At 37.7% G+C, this 20,226-nt stretch overlaps 1 protein-coding gene across 2 annotated transcripts in view; it reads left to right on the top strand.

The window, feature by feature from the left end:
* The window catches only part of rnf144aa (ring finger protein 144aa), a 43,117-nt gene extending 23,077 nt beyond the window's left edge, over positions 1 to 20,040 (top strand). For both annotated transcript variants that reach the window (XM_058748993.1, XM_058748992.1), the window contains exons 3-8: positions 1,038 to 1,142; positions 2,503 to 2,563; positions 8,097 to 8,307; positions 11,805 to 11,952; positions 12,153 to 12,242; positions 16,701 to 20,040. In XM_058748993.1, coding sequence (XP_058604976.1) covers positions 1,038 to 1,142; positions 2,503 to 2,563; positions 8,097 to 8,307; positions 11,805 to 11,952; positions 12,153 to 12,242; positions 16,701 to 16,832 — 747 coding nt within the window. In that variant the 3' untranslated portion in view covers positions 16,833 to 20,040. The remainder of the gene's footprint in view (positions 1 to 1,037; positions 1,143 to 2,502; positions 2,564 to 8,096; positions 8,308 to 11,804; positions 11,953 to 12,152; positions 12,243 to 16,700) is intronic.
* The last annotated feature ends 186 nt before the right edge of the window (positions 20,041 to 20,226 follow it).

Below are 20,226 nucleotides of genomic sequence, written 5' to 3'. Positions count from 1 at the left end.
AAGTGCAAGTTATATATAAAAGTTATGTGTATATATATGTTATGTGAATATGTATATATGTATATACTCCATAAATGTGTGTGTGTTTAGCCTTATTTTAAGAATGAAGATTAATTTTTGACTGCTGTCTGAGGAACAAAACGTCTAAAAATAAATCAGTGGAATTCTTACATAAGCTTCAGACATTTTGAAACATGTCTATATTTATGCACAGAGTTCACAGCTATTGACAGATTCTCTACAGGCCGACTGAATTGTTTTTTGTTTCAGAAATGTGATTCATGGTCCAGTAATAAACATTTGAGTCGTCTTCAACACTCAGAGGTTTTCTGTTCTGGGAGCAGTTTCCCTTTGCTGTGTTTTTACAGTGATCTGAGACCAGTTTTATTTATGTCTTGAGGTTGCAAGCAACATTTGGGTTAAAGGAAGCTTCTAGAGTAGGGTAAAGGGAAAACATCTCCTCATCTGACTCTAAGAGGCCTTGTCTTGGTTGTGTCTGAGCTCACTTGAAACAAAACTGCCTTTGTGTCTTAAGAGAAGCATGTTTATGGAAACAACTCCCTCAGAATTTCCCTTACCAAACATTCCTGAAGCTCAAATCCATGTAGTTTGTTAGTCTGTTCAGATCAAAATGTTATTTATCTGATATTTAGTATTTTCTTTTCTTTTTCTTTTCTTTCTTTCTTAGAGAAAGAGTGGGAGTGAGGGGAAAATATGACGAGCATTTCTCCTGAAGCATAAAATAAATGATAAAAAATTTTTTTTTTATAGCCTATTAAAGCAGCGAGTTCACAAATTGCTAACATTGGAGGATAATTAGTCTTGGACAAGTGACTGTGTCTTCGTTAAATTGAGATGTTACACAGTGTAATTGTTTTGAGGAAGTTAACAGTTCATTACAAGTGGTTAAGTGCCTCTGTACTCACTCTCACAGACACAGAGCAATTTAAACAAGACGTTAAAAGCTGAATTTGCTCTCAAATAATATATTTTCTTTTTAATTAACAGATTTTTAATGTTTTATTATCGTTTTAAAGTGCCTGAAGCAGTATGTGGAACTTCTCATCAAAGAGGGCTTTGAAACGGCCATCAGCTGTCCAGACTCAGCCTGTCCAAAACGTGGACATTTACAAGAAAATGAGGTACTGTCAACATGCGCTACTGTTCATAAGAGTGGGTCATGATTCATAGTTATTTTTTTTTTTAAATAAATCAATGCATTTAGCAAGGAAGCATTAATTGCATTGGACAAAAGTGACAGTAAACACTCCTACATTGTTACAGAATATTTCTATTCAAATAAATGCTGTTCTTTTGAACTTTGTTCATCATACAAAAAAAAAAAAAACAGTTGTGGTTTCCTCAAAAATATTAAGCAGCGCAACAGTTTTCAGCGATGATGATAATAAATGTTTCTTGAGCAGCAAATCAGCATAAAAAAATGATTTCTGAAGGATCACGTGACACTGAGGCCTCAAGGAATGAATGCTAAACATTCAGCTTTGCCAATATCACAGGAATAAATGACATTTTAAAAATATAATAAAATAGAAAACAGTTATTTTTAATTAGAATAATATTTCACAATATTACTATTTTTACTCTTATATTTGATAAAATAAATGCAGCCTTCTTGAGCATAAGACACTTCTTTCAAAAACATTTAAAAATCTTACAACCCCCAAACCTTCAAATGGTACATGTTGGTACATATTCCTGTATTTAAAAAAAAAAAAAAAAAAAATGTAAATGTGAGGGGACTTTAATTTTAGCATCAGCGTTTTCAGCGAGGGGTCCTTGAAGTAAAAAACAAAACAAAAACTGATTTAAATCATAAAAATTCATGAAAAAATACAGAGCTAATGATGTGCTAAACACTATATAATGTAATGCTAATCTGCTAATGCAGTTTTTTCGACAAACCCTGCAATAGTCACAGCTTCTAAAAAAACAAATACATTACTTTCCAAATAAAAATCCTAAAACGAATCTGTATCTCATCAAGAGGAGATTAAAACCCTTTTAATATAAAATGGATGCAGAAACCTCTCCGGTCTGACTCTCCCCTCGGTGGCTTGCACTGCGAAATCCTTCCAAGTATGAGGTCAGTCCGAGGGCAGGGTTCCTCCTCTGTGCTGCAGGCTCATTGTGAGGATGGCTGGCTCGTTCAGTATCAAAGCATCAAAGCAGCTAAACCAGATGAATCAGACCCAGATGCAAAGCATCAGAACAACTAAAGCGTCTTTTGGCAATCCTTAAAATGTCATTTCTGCACCACTAGCATCACCAAACGCAACTGCAAAAATTCACTATGCATATTCCTGCCGTGTTGTTTGATCTCGAGACAGTGATTAGATTAGAAGCCTTATTTGATGTTGGGTGTGTGTTTACCCACATCAAATTGAAATGCTAAGTGTGCTATCTGCAAAACGAAAAGTGCATTCGTATCCATCAGACCACATTGTTCCATAATTGCTTTTGTTGTCTCTCTTTCTCTCTCAGATTGAATGCATGGTGGCCACAGAGATAATGCAGAGGTACAGGAAGCTGCAGTTTGAGAAGGGTAAGTGGAAAGCGGCTGTCTGTCCATCAGGGGGGCAATTAGTATCAGACAGCAGCAGATGAGGCACGTGTGCGTCTTTGTTGATGGTGAGCTCCATGCTTGCTGTCCTAGATGACTCAGGGTGACTCACAGCAGACAAATAGGCCGGCGCAGGTGTACGTGTGAGGATGAAAGGGATGTGAGTGGACTACACTGGACACGTGTAGGTCCAGCTGACCTCATGCTGTCTCAGAGTGGAGGCTTTTACCTGTGCTTTCTGTGTCTAACAATGAGAGCCTGCCACCTGCCGACACCTAGTTTAACTCTGCCTCATTGTGTTAACTGTCTTTTTCTTTTTTTTTTTTTGTATTTTCTGATTATCATTTGGGAGAGAAAAAGAAATCAGAAAACACCAGATTTAAACCTGTGAAGTTTTAGAACTCATGCTGCTGACTACCGTACCACAGTCCTGACATTCAGTTTTGTATCTATTCTAGCCATCCTTTTTTTTTTTTTCAATGTTGAAGTAAGCTATTTCCTGTGCATGTGCGAGACTTCTGTTTCATTAACTACTATAGGTAAATAACTAGTGCAGAAAACAGTAAATCTAGCTACAAAGCAGTGTGATGATTATTACGATGATGCATTTAAATAATTAATAAATACCAGTTTGCAATATCTAGCTGAACACACATTCAAGCTAAAAATGGCCACACCTGCTCTTATGTTGAAAATAAGGTGGACATTGAGTTTTAAAAGATTTAGGCTAAGTGTGTAACGATTGTTTTCAAACAGGTTTCTAAAACACTTCTTCTGGGCAGCAAATAGCCCCGCCCCAAACTCATGCCATTGGTTGAGCCAGTGTTGCCATGTCAGGCTGGTCAGGATGTTTTGATAGTGGCACAGTGTTTACACTTTGGTAAATCTATTATATAAATTTGCATATATAAACACACATTTATATTTGTGTCATGGCATAGAGAAACTTCAATGAAATAATCTTCATCTTCAAGACAAGACAAGCAGAGTGGATTTACATAAAAGCATTTCCACAGACAGTATGTAAAACATTTACATATAAAATACCTATTATGTTTTTTCATGATTAAGTATCATACTTTAATGGAAATTCATTTTTACCATTAGCAAAATCTGTTAGAATCCACTTCAATAGGATAAACTGAAATTCACAGCATTTCAACACAACTTCTATTCATAAATTTCTAGGCTGATTTTGGATTGTTGAAGGTAAATGTAATATTATGCACTTATAATATGTTCTGCATTCAGAAAGAAATGGTGCAACCAAATTTGAAGGGATAGTTCACACAAAAAATTAAAATTTGTCATAATTTACTGACCCTCCACTTGTTCCAAACCTGTAGAAGTTTCTTTATTCAATTGAGGAAAACCGTTGACTTCCATTGTATTTTTTTCCATACTTTGAATGTCAATTGCTACTTTCAACAGTTTTGTTACCCACATTCTTCAAAATATCTTCATTTTTCATTACTGGGTGAACCAGCCCTTTAAGTACAGAGTCATTTAAATACTAGCTAGCTGTTACTAAGCCTCTAGTTTGGAAATACCAATGCAAGTAATAATTTACAAACTACTGGTGCAACCCTATTCTGGCCACCAAGAATTATTCTCTAACCCAAGGTAAACCATGAACAGTGTTAAAATCTTGGATCACATTAATGTAGGATTAAAAATGATCCTTCACTACCAATTTGAAGTGCGAATGGCCCAACTCCATACCTTTGGCGGTGCCATTTCCAGAACAGTGCTTTATAATCCAGGGTTTAAGGCTCTACAAACCCTCTGTCAAAATTACAAGCGTGAAACTCAGGGTTAAAAGTGGACTTAACCTGGGATTTTAAAAGGCTCAGACTTGAGTGAAGTTCAAATGAAGGGTCTTTAAGTTTCTTCTCTATATCTGAATCAGTCTGACCTCAAATTACTTTAATTTTAACAAATGTAACTTCAAGTCAGAAATCTCCCAGATCAAAAGACTTATAAAGAGTAAATTAGACTTGTGTTAATTGGATACGCTTGATCAAAAGCATACATGTTCCCCCTAAACAGGAAAGACCAGAGGCTCTGTGCCTTGTGCTTGGCTTCTTTCATTATTCTATCAATAGGGGATCCTAGACTCTGGACTCTGATAGTCTCCAGTAGTTTGAACCACAGGATACATTTGCTTGAGACATACTCTCTGTCCACCCCCTCCAGTGCATTACATTGCCTTGAAAAGGGAGAAAAATAAATAAATGTAGTTATAAAAGTAGATGCTCCCATGCTATGAACCTCCCTCTCTGTCTCTCTTTGGTTTGCATTTGAGGTGTTCATGGAAAACGTGGCAGCAACATCATCATAAATGAGAGACTTGCAGAGAGTAAAAATGCGTTCATTTAACCAATCAGTGTTCCTGGGAACTGGAGCGGAACGGTGGCTATAACATATCCACACTCCCAGAAACAGAGCCAAGAGTTCATGTGGAGTCATGCGTGGCCTGCCATGTCAGATGGAGAGGATGAGAGAGTTTGGTTTGTGAGAGTCTCACAGTGCATTCGGGGATGGATGAAAATGCATGCCATCCTGACTCAACAAGACGGCTAAAAATGGCAGTCAGCGGATTTTATGAAAGCCCTCTTTCTAACATAATTAGCCCCAACCGCACATTACATACATAACCGAGCTTAGCCATATGTCACTAACAGAGCTTTTATGCATTTGTCAGGCAGACGAGCCAGTAAAACCATTGTAAAATGGATAATTATGTCTGTAAATTTTTATTGAATTGGCAACATTCAAAGCTATATATAGAGACCAGAATATCATAGAGACTTGAGGATGTGAACCAGAAAGAAACTCAAGTCAAATACTGTAGCAACCACCAAGAACAACCTATTAGCAAAACCAGGGGCGGACTTAGCGATTTGGGGGCCCTTATCAAATTCCAGGTATGGGGCCCCCATACAATAACTATGTGTCCTTTTATGCTTAACCCCTATTTTGCTCGCTCGCTCTAGTTTATAGTTTATTTGTACCGTCACAACCAGTAATTTGTCAACCTGATGCTGTTCTAAAGCCAAATTTGACTACCTTATTTTTTGAGATTACAAATGAAGACATTATCCAAAAAAAAAAAAAAAAACTTGCACTTGTCCATTAATAAATTGTAAACCTTTCCAGTCTTTTTACAAACATAAAATTATCCCAGGCAACTCATTATATATTCCAAGTGTTCTGAAGGCATACTGTAGGCTTTGCCGAGAAAAAAATCGAAAATGATTATTATTAAGGGAAAATCTCCAGTCATTGCATTCGTGCATTTATACGAGTACGCGGCAGTTCGCACCGGTGCGCCTAGGAGAAGCACACAAGAGAGTCATTTTGAAACATCAAGATAAATAAAATTGTGACTTGAAACACAATACTTTCTTTACTGAGGTGAATCTCTGTTCTGAGACAGACAGCCTAGAATGCGCACATGTCTGTGAATGGCTACACTGCTCAACGCTGCAGATATGTTTCGCCAATATCAGATGGGGCCCTCTGATTCCACGGGGCCTTAAGCGGCCGCTTACCTTGCTTATTGGTTAAATCCGCCCCTGAGCAAAACCATAGTAACCATCAAGAACCAAGGTTCTATAAATGCCATACCATCCAGAACTCCCTATAGAAACCACTTAGAACAGGGGTGTCAAACTCAGTTCCTGGAGGGCCGCAGCTCTGCAGAGTTCAGTTCCAACCCTGCTCCAACACACATACCATGTGGTTTTCAGTTGAGCCTGAAAGTGCTGATTAGCTGGATCAGGTTTGTTTGATTAGGGTTGGAGCTCAACTCTGCAGGGCTGTGGCCCTCCAGGAATTGAGTTTGACACCCCTGACTTAGAACCAGCCAAGGAACTGCCTAGCAACACCATAGAAACCACCTAGAAAAGTCCTAACGACCACTTGGAGCACCAACCATCTTGGAAGGCCCTAGAAACCACCCTGAACATCCTAGTAACCACATAGCAATGTCTTAGCAACCATCCAGAACACCCTGGAAACCACTAAGAACCATCCGTGCAACTGCCTAGCAACACCCTAGAAAACGCCTAGAAATGCCCTAGCGACCACTTGGAGCACCAACCATCTTCCAAGGCCCTAGAAACCACCCTGAACATCCTAGTGACCACATAGCAATGTCTTAGCAAGAAGAAATGAATCTATAAACAAATCTGTAAGGCCCTGGCAACCAAAAAAGAACACCCTAGAAACAGACTTGCAGTACCCTAGCAACCACCTGGAACACTTAGCAAAAATCCTGGCAAACACCAATAACAAAGGCCCTTTTAAACCACCTAAAAATGACCTAGTAACTACTTAGCAACATCCTACCCAGTACACCCTAGAAACTGTCTAGCAAAAGCATAGGAAAAACCAAGAACCGAGGCAATATAAACAACCTAGCAACCCCTCATAACACCCTAGAAAGGAAGGAAGAAAGGAATGAAGCATTTATATAGCGCTTTTATTGTGTATTGTATACACCCAAAGCGCTTTACAATCATGTGGGGGGTCTCTCCTCAACCACCACCAGTGTGCAGCATCCACTTGCATGATGCGACGGCAGCCACAGGACAACGGCGCCAGTGCGCTCACCACACACCAGCTACAGGTGGAAAGGAGAGAGAGATGGAGCCAATCAAGTGGATGGGGATTATTAGGAGGCCATGATTGACAAGGGCCAGTGGCGGGAATTTGGCCAGGACGCCGGGGTTACACCCCTACTCTTTACAATGAGTGTCATGGGATTTTTTACGACCACAGAGAGTCAGGACCTCGGTTTAACGTCTCATCCGAAAGACGGTGCTCTTTTGACAGTATAGTGTCCCCATCACAATACTGGGGCGTTAGGACCCACACAGACCACAGGGTGAGCACCCCCTGCTGGTCTCACTAACACCTCTACCAACAGCTACCTAGTTTTCCCAGGAGGTCTCCCATCCAGGTACTGACCAGGCTCAGCCCTGCTTAGCTTCCTTGGGCTGCAGGGTGATATGGCTGTGAAACCAGCTAGAAATGCCTTAGAAACCACCCAGAACACCTAGAAATGTTCTACACCCAGACATCCAGGTCTTTTGCACAGTCAAGCACCAATCACATTTTATCAGAGAATATAAACCTAGCTACTATTAAATGTCTTATAATAATTATTATAATAACTATTAAATGTAATTATTTATTGAACAACAGCATCTCCGCTTCCTGTTGTGCCCAGCCGTGAACTGTGGTAAAACCAATGTAATGCACAGACCTCATGTGGCTTTTTGCCTTAATGAAATCTAATATAACTAATGAATTTATGCAGAACTATGATTGGTAGCAGCTCTGGTATCTTGTTCCTGAGGGCATATGAGGAAATAGCTGCTCTTTTCTATAACCCCTCCATCTCTGATGGTGTAACCATGGTGACCTGTCAGCCTGCATCAGCAGTAAGCTGCCGAAAATATACACTCATGGAAAGCGCGTCTGATCTCTCATCTCTCACCCCCTGCAGAGGTGCTGCTGGACCCGAGCCGGACCTGGTGCCCGTCCTCCACGTGCCAGGCTGTGTGCCAGCTGAAGGAGTCAGACACGGCGCTTCCGCAGTTGGTGCGGTGCAACGTTTGCACACTTGAGTTCTGTTCCGCCTGCAAGGCCAGCTGGCACCCGGACCAAGACTGCCAAGAGAACGTTCCCATCACCGCGTTTCTGCCCGGAGAGAGCAGGTACTGTTGCCTGTTGAAGACTTTTTCTAGATTCGGTGCAAGCTGAGTTTAATAGAAGTGAATGTGGCCGGTTTGTAAACGTTAAAGTACTTCGTATCATCATTGTAGCCACAGCAATAACTTTACATGATTTTAGTGTGGGGGAAAAAAAATGAAAATTCTGTCATTAATTACTCACCCTCATGTCGTTACAAACCCGTAAGGCCTTTGTTCATCTTTGAACACAAATTAAGATACTTTTGATGAAATCTGAGAGCTTTCTGACCCTGCAAGGCCAGCAACGCAACTGAAACTTCCAATGACAGAATTTTCATCTTTGGGTGAACTATCCCTTTAACTTTTTTGTGTAATATTCAATAATATAACCTTCTTGCTAAAAAATTACAGGAAAAAACTTTAGAACATCATCACAAGTTTTAGGAGAATAATTAATGTAAGGGAATTTATAAAATTATACAATGCCATTCAAAAGTTTTTTTTATGTAATGTAATTTTTTCAAAATTCATCAGGAATACATTAAATTGATCAAAAGTTACAGTAAAAACATTTATAATGATATAAAAAAAATTTAAAATTCTGTTCTTTTGAACTTTCTATTCATAAAATAATCCTGAAAAGAAAAAAAATCACTGTATCATTGTCTCCACAAAAAATAATAAGCAGCACAACTGTTCTCAACATTGATAATAATAATTTAAAAAATAAAAATGTTTTTTGATCAGCATATTAGAATGATTTGTTTTTTGAAGGATCGTGATTCAGAAGACTTAAATTTAAGCTTCACAGGAATCATTTACATTTTAAAATATATTAAAATGTTATTTAAAATTTTAATAATATTGCACTCTGATAAAATGTACTTTGATCAAATTAATGCAGCCTTGCTGAGCATAAGAGACTTCTTTCAAAAAAACAAAAATAAAAAAATCTTACCAAACCTAAACTTTTCAAATTTTTGCTTTCAAAAAAAAAAACGTAACACTCTAGTATAGGGAACAATTCTCACTATTAACTAGTTGCTTATTAGCATTAACATATTGGCTGTTTATTAGCGCTTTATAAAGCATATATTCTGCATGACTATATTCTATATCCCCTAATGGTTTGTTAATGGCGAGAATTGGCCCTTAAAATAAAGTGTGACCAAAATAAATAAATAAATTGGGCCCCATTCGCTTCAGTTGTAATGTCTCACTTGTTTTATAAATAAGACAAAGGATGAGTCAATATCAATTTTCTTTTGGGGTACATTATGCCACAGATGTTATTGATTGAGCTTATCTTGTACTGAGCATGGAATATTCCTATAAGTCTTTCTCCTCCTCATTCATGTAGTTTTGTCTCTTTGATGTGCATTTAAACGCTCCCATCCTCCCCACTGGTCCTTATGTGAATCCAGCTGTCACGATGAGGCATGTTCTGTGTAATGATGTTCGATGTTAAGTCGACATGAGATTTGAAATGAAATACCACGATCCGTCTGTGTTTTTCTGCACTATTGAACATACTCATCATTCAGTCTAAGAATGGATCTTCTGCTTCTAGCTGCTGAAGAGTGCTTTGCTCTCGACTCAGTAAGCCAGGGATTCATGCACAGGTGTTATTTGACATTCCTGTCACACGCACACTTCATTCAAAAGCGAAAGCATCATTGAGCGGAGTTTCTGATCCTTGATCTTGGGTCGTACAGGAATGAACACTCCGCCTGCTCTGAAGTGAATTGCTTCACTAATACACACTAGAGCCTTTCAAGTTCATAGCTCAATTTCTGTATCATTTCATGTTTGAGATTGCGCACAAACTCCAAAGTATATCTCAGAGGGAGATAAACAGTCTTTAGACAGCTTGAAATCAAATTGGACCCCATTTACACTTTAAACGGGCTGTTGTTTCCTCGAGGAGCTATGAGCTGACCTGCCTCTTAAAAAAAAGTTGATTTGGTCAGTGTAATATAATTATATATTATATCTATATTTGGAAAAAAAGGGGTATCCTGAGCCACCCTGTGAACAAATGTGAATGACTGTGAACAGTTAAACAGTTAATTCATTAATTTGTTTTTAGGTTATTTTACATGTTTTACAGACAGTGTACTTGATGATAAACATATGCTAATACATGCTAATACTTTTCTTTGATTTATTTATTTATTTACTTTTTTTTGTTGGCCCAGATGAGCCAGTAATTAAAATGTTTAGTTGCCTTACCACCATTTTCAATTTTTGAATGAAATGTGTAGCTTTCTTTCCACTCTCTTTTCTTTTCTTTTCTTTTTGCTAAAATTATTTTTGTACACGCACAAAATTCCGAAAAGATTGACATTATACAGTACTTTTGCTGGGGACTGACGTCATACGATGCAAAACATCACTGATTGGTTTGTAATTATTCACATTTCACATTACAGTTTTTCAAAAGACTGTTGAGTTAGCATTATCTTGGTGACACATCAACAGAATTTGCAACAACAATGTAAAATGCATTAAAGAAAACTAAACATTGAAGTTTGTAGGGCACAAAAATGGATGTACAGTATCAGTGAATGTAAAACTTTCATTGGCAACTGACCAAAAACTCTCTCACACTGGCCTCAGGCCAGCAGCTGTCCTTATTGTTAAGCCCTGCCATGGCTGTGTGGGCAGAAGAGAAAAAAATCATATCTTGTCTTATTAGAATTAATAAGCCCACTTGTCATAATAGAATCAAATCTGATAGCTATAATTAGGTCTTAACCTACATAATTTTCAGCAGCCATTACTCCAGTCTTTAGTGTCACGTGATCCTTCAGAAATAATTTTAATATGCTGATACTGTGCACTAGAAACATTTCTTATGCTGAAAACAGTTTGTTAGCAAATGCTTCGATTTACATTTTTTGATTCTTGGATTCATTTTTGCTTCTTTTATGAATACAGAAGAAAAACAAATCTTTCGTAACATTGTAAAAGTCTTTACTGTCACATTTGATTAATTTAATTCACTCTTGCTGAAGAAAAGTATTAATTTCTTATTTTTTTCTATTCTTTTTTTTTTTTTAAGTACTGACCCCAAACTTTTGAACACTATTGTATATATAATCAAATTAGAAATAATCACATTACTACTATTATTATGATTAGTACTACTTTACTAAGCTACTAAACTGCTTTACTGATCTGCAGTGTTGCAGTACAGCGAGTCAGACTTTGCTGCTGTTTAACGTTCTGCGAGAGGTTTGCCGCACAGTGTCACTTCCCTTAGATCAATAGACTGGGAATTGTCCTGGAAATGAATGGGCTTGTACCTGTCAACTCGATCCCTGTGGGTCAGCCTCTCCATTACCAGTGAACACTGTCCCTGGCCCACAACTCTTTAGTACATATAAAAGAGAAGGGCCTGCCTGAGTAAAAAAGAACGGACTGTAGTACCAGTACCAGTGTTTTTTTGTCCTTTGTACCCTGCAACCTGGAAGAAGAAAATGGTTCATTTTAACTCTACTATAATCTCTTTTTTCCAGTTCGTTTTTTAAGGCTGACGATGACGACGCCCCCATCAAACGCTGTCCCAAATGTAAAGTCTACATAGAAAGAGACGAGGGCTGTGCCCAGATGATGTGTAAGAACTGCAAGCATGCTTTCTGCTGGTACTGCCTGGAGTCTCTGGATGTAAGTGCTCAATATCTCAGCTTAACACTCTTAACATTATGCTGTTATCATACTGTATTGTTATTGGTCAAGTGGCCGCCGCTTAGGCAGCATGTTAGCCTTCAGTCAAGGCTGTAAATGCAAACAGTGTCCTTCACGCAGCTGTTCCGAACACCCACGTAGATAATGACCGGCCTCTCGTAACGTTGTGTGTTTGACAGGACGACTTCCTCCTGATCCATTATGACAAAGGACCCTGCCGGAACAAATTAGGCCACTCCAGAGCCTCGGTGATCTGGCACAGAACGCAGGTGGGTTCTCACAGGAAAGAGCACACGTTTTCTTCCCCCTTTCTTCTCCATTGAGATCAGAATGAGTGCACGTGTGCCTACACGTGACCGAGTCGTAGGCATCCATTCAGACGGTGTTTATTCAGGAAGTAAGTGGCTGTCTGTTCTCGAGCAAGTGATACCTGCTGTTTGACAGCAGATTATAATGCAGGACGGTCACTTTGGGACAAATTCACTAAAATTATTCATCAAATGATGGAGAAGAGCGATATAGTCAGCCATATATTTAGATGAGCAATTCAGACAAGCACATTTTAAAAGGCCATCTCGGTTACTCCCTCCTCCCTTTGTGTTTCGTTTGTTCAGACTAAATAATAATAGAAGAATATTACATTGAAAAAGGCTGATTTTCTAAAAGAATACTAAGAAAACAATAACCTATTCCTTGAGTTAAAGACATATGCAAAGAGTTTTTAACATAAGGCTCATTAGACCCACTGTCCATTATGTATTTCTTAATAGCTTTGAAATAATACATTTTCTTATGGTTCAGAGATCAGCACAAATAGTGTTGGAAAAAGCCTCGAAGCGATTTCATTAGGAATTGAGAGAAACGTAGTATGCAGAAAATGATGTTTGAAGCAATCCTCCAAAACTTTGCTCCTAATTTTTTGAAACATGATGCAACATCATAAGGACTATGCTATGTGATATTTTTTGTGTGAAGAAAGAAAAGTGTGTGTGTGTGTGTGTGTGTATGTATGTATGTATGTGTGTGTGTGTATATATACATATACAGTGAGGAAAATAAGTATTTGAACACCCTGCTATTTTGCAAGTTCTCCCACTTAGAAATCATGGAGGGGTCTGAAATTGTCATCGTAGGTGCATGTCCACTGTGAGAGACATAATCTAAAAAAAAAAAATCCAGAAATCACAATGTATGATTTTTTAACTATTTATTTGTAGAATAATGAAGTAAGTATTTGAACACCTGTCTATCAGCTAGAATTCTGACCCTCAAAGACCTGTTAGTCTGCCTTTAAAATGTCCACCTCCACTCCATTTATTATCCTAAATTAGATGCACCTGTTTGAGGTCGTTAGCTGCATAAAGACACCTGTCCACCCCATACAATCAGTAAGAATCCAACTACTAACATGGCCAAGACCAAAGAGCTGTCCAAAGACACTAGAGACAAAATTGTACACCTCCACAAGGCTGGAAAGGGCTACGGGAAATTGCCAAGCAGCTTGGTGAAAAAGGTCCACTGTTGGAGCAATCATTAGAAAATGGAAGAAGCTAAACATGACTGTCAATCTCCCTCGGACTGGGGCTCCATGCAAGATCTCACCTCGTGGGGTCTCAATGATCCTAAGAAAGGTGAGAAATCAGCCCAGAACTACACGGGAGGAGCTGGTCAATGACCTGAAAAGAGCTGGGACCACCGCTTCCAAGGTTACTGTTGGTAATACACTAAGACGTCATGGTTTGAAATCATGCATGGCACGGAAGGTTCTCCTGCTTAAACCAGCACATGTCCAGGCCCGACTTAAGTTTGCCAATGACCATTTGGATGATCCAGAGGAGTCATGGGAGAAAGTCATGTGGTCAGATGAGACCAAAATAGAACTTTTGGTCATAATTCCACTAAACGTGTTTGGAGGAAGAAGAATGATGAGTACCATCCCAAGAACACCATCCCTACTGTGAAGCATGGGGTGGTAGCATCATGCTTTGGGGTGTTTTTCTGCACATGGGACAGGGCGACTGCACTGTATTAAGGAGAGGATGACCGGGGCCATGTATTGCGAGATTTTGGGGAACAACCTCCTTCCCTCAGTTAGAGCATTGAAGATGGGTCGAGGCTGGGTCTTCCAACATGACAATGACCAAGCACACAGCCAGGATAACCAAGGAGTGGCTCTGTAAGAAGCATATCAAGGTTCTGGCGTGGCCTAGCCAGTCTCCAGACCTAAACCCAATAGAGAATCTTTGAGGGAGCTCAAACTCCGTGTTTCTCAGCGACAGGCCAGAAACCTGACTGATCTAGAGAAGATCTGTGTGGAGGAGGCCAAAATCCCTCCTGCAGTGTGTGCAAACCTGGTGAAAAACTACAGGAAACGCTTTGACCTCTGTAATTGCAAACAAAGGCTACTGTACCAAATATTAACATTGATTTTCTCAGGTGTTCAAATACTTATTTGCAGCTGTATCATACAAATAAATAGTTAAAAAATCATACATTGTGATTTCTGGATTATTTTTTTTTAGATTATGTCTCTCACAGTGGACATGCACCTACGATGACAATTTCAGACCCCTCCATGATTTCTAAGTGGGAGAACTTGCAAAATAGCAGGGTGTTCAAATACTTATTTTCCTCACTGTGTATATATATATATATATATAATGTATATATGTGTGTGTGTGTGTGTTGAATAAAAAAAAATTGTATCAGGATTATTTTATTTCCTGTATTAAATTAGCATTATTATTTTTTGCATTTATAATAATGACAGTTTTAAGGGGAAATGAGCTTAATTATTATAAAAATGCAAAAAAAGAACGTTTTATTCTTATGTTTTATTTTACTTTTGAGGTGTAATTCTAATGCCCTTAATCACCTTTTGAACCGTCAAAAAGTTCAGAAAGATTCTTCAGACACTCATCATTTCATATTCTGAACACAATGTCATAAAGGTGAGATGTCCCTGAAACTATGGAGCGCTTTCTGTACTTTTGCACAAAGACATCTGTTGCTCTGCAGGGAGGAGTGAGTCATATTAAGCTTCATAAGAGCACAGTGGCCCTGTTCCAGCCCTACGAGTTTACATTTTATAAAGCTTCAGCCCAGGAGCATCAGAAATTTGATTCTTTATGAATTAATAAAGATGGAGCTGCCGGGCTGAGCCAGTCCCGGGTTTGAGCCATAGGGTTTGCCAACACTCTTCCATGATGCCACTCCACCATTCCACATGAGAGCTCTGAGAAAGAGAGGAATAAATTGAGGGCAATTTGCGTAGAAACAGAAATAGTGTGCAATGTTGAAATTTGTCCCATGATAAATGAGTGTAATTGTGATCCTCGGAATGCTGAGAAGATTCCGTTTGGAAATAGAGGTCAGTTGTTTCCAATTCCCTGTGCAGAATTCAGAAATTGTTTTACATCCAGAGAAAATCAATTTCACATGGTGCTCTGTCCTACAGTCATGTGAAATATGTGTAATTTTGTTGGCCCATGAAGATGACAGGTTATATATATATATATATATATATATATATATATATATATATATATATATATACTTCATGCATAAGATGAACTCAATCTCTGTTCCATTTTGTAACCGTTATGAACTGTGAGGATCTGATGCCCCTATGTGGTGGAAGATGATGCTACATTAAAAAATAGTTTATTTGGGTCTTTTTGCCCTTTTTTGTTTTATTTTTGTACCTTTTCTCACTTTTATTGATAGCATAGTACATATACAAAATATTGCTGAATACATTTTGATAATTTTTGCAAGTGGGATTTTTGGTGTTAGCCAATCAGTTATTCTGCAGGTGTGCAGGGCTAATTGTTTATTGATTGACATCAGAGTAAATGATGGGGAGAAGAAGGGCTAGCAAGATTAGGAAACAAATGTGTTCATATATTGTCTTGCTTGAAATAATATATATATTAGGGGTGTCAGTCCATTAAAATGTTTAATCTAATTGCATGATGTGTCGCTTAATTAATCGCAAATTAAATTTGGCTGTGAAATTACCCACAATAGATCATTTAAAGCCATTATTGTGTTAAATGAGAAAGTATCAAGTGGGCATTACAAATAGTAGCTTTAGAAAGGAATATTTTATTTGATTCAACATAATTTATTACACATAAACGTTTAGGCTACAACGGCCTAACATAAACTATGAAACATAAAAGAAGATAATCTGAGCAACATCTCAGTATTTTTTGTTAATACAATGAAAGTCATTGGTAACCAAAACAGCTTAATTTTGAACAGTCTTCAAAATACTTTCTTTTATGTTGTGCAAAAGAAAATAAAGTCATACAGTTTTGAGATGACATGAGGGTAATTGATTACAGAATTAAAATTTTTGGGTGAAGTATACCTTGAAGGTTTTTTTATTTATTTATTTATTTTTTTTTTACTGAAATGATACTCTAAATAAGAAACTAAAAGAAAACGGACTTCTACCCGACAGTCAAAGCGGCATTATGTCACGAAAGTGCGGACTCAGAGGAAGACTGTTAGGGTTTAGGGCGCCATCTGGGACAGGGCCAGGAACGCAGTGAACTGCTCATTGAATCATTGGTTCACACGATTAGTTTAAAAAGTGTATTCATTCAGAAACTAAACACTGAGTTTCTAAGAGACGCACAACAATTCTGCTATGGTTTTAAAGGTTTTTTTCTTTCTTTTTAGGACAATCTTATGTGACATTTTCATCTCTTTCTCGGCAGGTTGTCGGAATCTTTGCTGGTTTCGGCCTCCTCTTGTTGGTAGCCTCTCCGTTCCTGCTGCTAGCCACACCATTCGTGCTGTGCTGTAAGTGCAAGTGCAGTAAAGGCGACGATGACCCTTTACCCACCTAACAGCCCGACGAGAGCAGTCCCTGTATGAGAAATTCCGGTCATCTCCTTTAATCGTTTTTCTTTTCCTCCTCTGCCTTCGAGCTCTTCATCAACCGGTGGGACTTGTGCATTTGAAGCCGCAACGCGAGCGATCTCACACCGCGGTTACTGTCACAGCTAGCTGAGTAGGCTCCATCCCGGCAGGCCTGATGAGACTAACGGAGACTTCATGAGCCTGCTGCTTGCTTAGGTGGAGGATTCGAGAGCTGGGGGTTCCCTCCACAGTAACAAAAGAGATGTTACTGAAGGAGCACAGCGCTGTTCCATCCCAGCGCTTGTCTATTTTGTGGATGTTTCGCATATGTGGCTGTTCTGGAGGGTTCTGTTCTAATAGAACATATTAAGTGTGTTCATGTCTGTTTCTATGTGAATGGTAGTATTTCAGTCACACGGCCTGTTCTTTATTACTTGTTTTGCACAGATAAGGGGCTTTTTGTCACTTCAAATGCTCTAGAGCGAGTAGATTTCAGTTTTGATTAAAATTTATAGCTAAAATGCTACTTTAAATGTTTATTAACTGCTAAATTTTGCATTCAGAATTGTTTTTATTTTCATGTCAAGTTATTGTCTTTCAGTCTGAAACTATTGACAAACCTAGTTTGATTAGGCAGATTTTGGCTGTTAATGTCTTCAGCAGATAAAATTTCTCTCAGTGCACTGAAACGTAATTTTTAGCCTTGAGATTGAGTCACTGACCTCCCTAAAGCATAAATATGATTCCGAAGCGGGGCTGTTCTGTGAGTTTGCAATGCCAAATATTGACCTACTGATAGTGTCACTCAAACGACACTTTAAACTTTACACCCAACATTTAAATGAGAACTGTCAAAATACTGAAACCAAATAAAACCTTTTTAAACTTTTTTTTTTTTTTTTTTTTCAGTCCTTGATCATTTTCTCCAGTGAAATGTGACATCTGGTCATCTTGTAATTTTTGTCAGATAGTTTGAAACTTGCATACAGTTTGTATCAAAAAACATTTTGAAATTTTGGAACAGTCCGTTTAATTCTGGCTGGGGTTATACACTGATTTCGAGACTGTTTGGCTTAACATATTTACAAGTCCAGCACTGTATCTATGCAAGTTCATATAACTTGAAGATAAAAAAAAAAAAAAAAAAATGGTTTCTGCTGTCTTGAACTAAATGGTTGCTGTGGGCAAGTTAGTGTATTTTAATTAAAAGGCAAAATATTTCAATTTATGTTCAAAACTGAGTCGGTCAGTTTCTGAAAAGCCATTACAAATACTATGTAAATGATTTCTTTCATTTCATAGACTGATTTTAAAATAGAGGTATGATACTGAATGTCAACATCTTGCCTGCACCACCTGAAATAGCAAGCATATGTTCAAAAACTGTTGCGCCATGCAACTCAGAAATATTAAGATGAGAGCACCTGCCATATGTGTAGCTGGATAATATGTAGCTCATTAGTTTTCCTTAAAATCCTTTGTGAGATTCCCTCATCTGCCATTTTTGGTTAATGTTGTATAATGGAACGGTGCCAGATTGGAGGTTGATGTGACAAGGTGAATGTTTTCACAGTATTCATAAAGTTGATTTTTGGTGAATATTTGATGTAAGTCACCGCCATCATTTGGTAGCATTATCCCGTTTTAGCCTTAAAGTTTTTGAGTACCTCACTGGTTTTCTCTCCTGTAGCTGAGGGCTTTTTTTTTTTTCTTTTCTTCTTTTATTTGTTTATCCTCAGGTCTTCTCAGATTAATAATTTTGGCACTTTTAAGCTTGTGTGATGTTTAAAGAAATACCTTAATGCATATGTAGTCACAACATTGTACATGAAATGGCCATGATGATACCATCTCAGAATTGATTTTGCTACATTATTTTCTGATTGTGACAAGCAAAAATCAGCATGATGGATAAAATTAAAGCACAGCATCATTGTCAGTTATGAATAGCACACACATTACTCAGTCCAGCTGAATCTAATTGTGCTCATATTATTCAGCAACATTTGGCTATTTCATGTAGAATCAGATAAATGCTTATATATACATGTATATACTGACAATCGTGCCAAGCAGGTTTTTATGACAAATGTTGATGAGGGAACATTTTCTGACAGTGGGTAAATATATACTCAAAGCAGATCTTTAATGTCGTATGGGCTTTAAAAATGAAGCTAATTATGTTTCATTTATGGTGTATGTATATATTTTGTTGTAATACTCCATTTGGTGTTCTTTTTTTGTTGTATACAGTGTTTATGAGTTATTAGTTGTACAATATAATCGTTTCCTTAATTCAGGGTTATCGAATTTGCGCTTTGCCTGTTCATTCAGTCAAGTGCTGTTTTTGTTCTCTTTGTTTGGGTTGCGTCATGTTCCCGTTTGAAACGCTGTTTGTTCCTACATCAGATTAGAAATAATTGTGGCTTTACATGTAAACTGGGAAATACTCCTTGACGTACACTAGATCTTGCAAACAGCCAAAAACTGTATCGTTCCTGTTTGTAGGAATTTGCTTGTTGCACAAAACTTAGCCTTGCAGATTGGTTTTTATATTTCCTGATGAAACTCCCGTAAGCTCTTATAGTTTGGAGTTAGAGCAAGAATTTGGAAAGCATGTCTTGTTTTGTCTTTTTCTCAACAGTGGTCTGTTTGTATTGATGTCAGCCTTTCACTCTTGACATTTGCCTATTCCAGATATTATTCTTTTACATGTTTTGACTTGTACCTCTTTGTATTTTTAGGGACCTTGTGAGTGCTCCTTGCCATTGCTTTAAAAACTGGTTTTGCCTTTCACTCTTCCTTAGATGGCCTTTTTATGTGTCAGTTGTTTGTCTTTGATACGTCATATTTGATACGTTTTATTCTTTGTGATTCAGAACCAAATTCCACTTGTACAGTTTTATGTAAAATCGCATGAATGTGTAAGTCTTAAAGATAAAAAAGAAATACAATTACAAAAATACTACATATTTACTTGTATTGTCTTTGCCTCTAACACTGTGATATTACAATGTATTCATCTTCATTTTTTTCCCACTATTATTTTGGTTATGTCTGCATTTGGTTTCAAATGTCAAGGAAACGGTTTAATAGACCACTGTTGAAAAATATATCATTAAAAACATGGATTCAAAAATGTTGTATGATGTAATTTCATGATGTGCTGAAAAATAAAATTATGTTTGCCAAATATAGCGAAGTAAAATAACTTCACTCTTTTTTTAGCTTAGTAATTTCACATAGTTAAACTGCTCATTTTTGTTCAAAATGTTTATGCCTTCAAAATGCCTACTCTAATTCTCACATAAAAAGATTATTAATTTTAACGCGAAAGCTGTTTAGCTGTATACACACACTCTAAAGTAAATAGATTTTACT

Source organism: Onychostoma macrolepis, chromosome 17 (assembly GCF_012432095.1).
Source record: "Onychostoma macrolepis isolate SWU-2019 chromosome 17, ASM1243209v1, whole genome shotgun sequence".
Lineage (NCBI taxonomy): Eukaryota > Metazoa > Chordata > Actinopteri > Cypriniformes > Cyprinidae > Onychostoma > Onychostoma macrolepis.
This window is presented reverse-complemented; position numbering and strand designations above follow the sequence as displayed.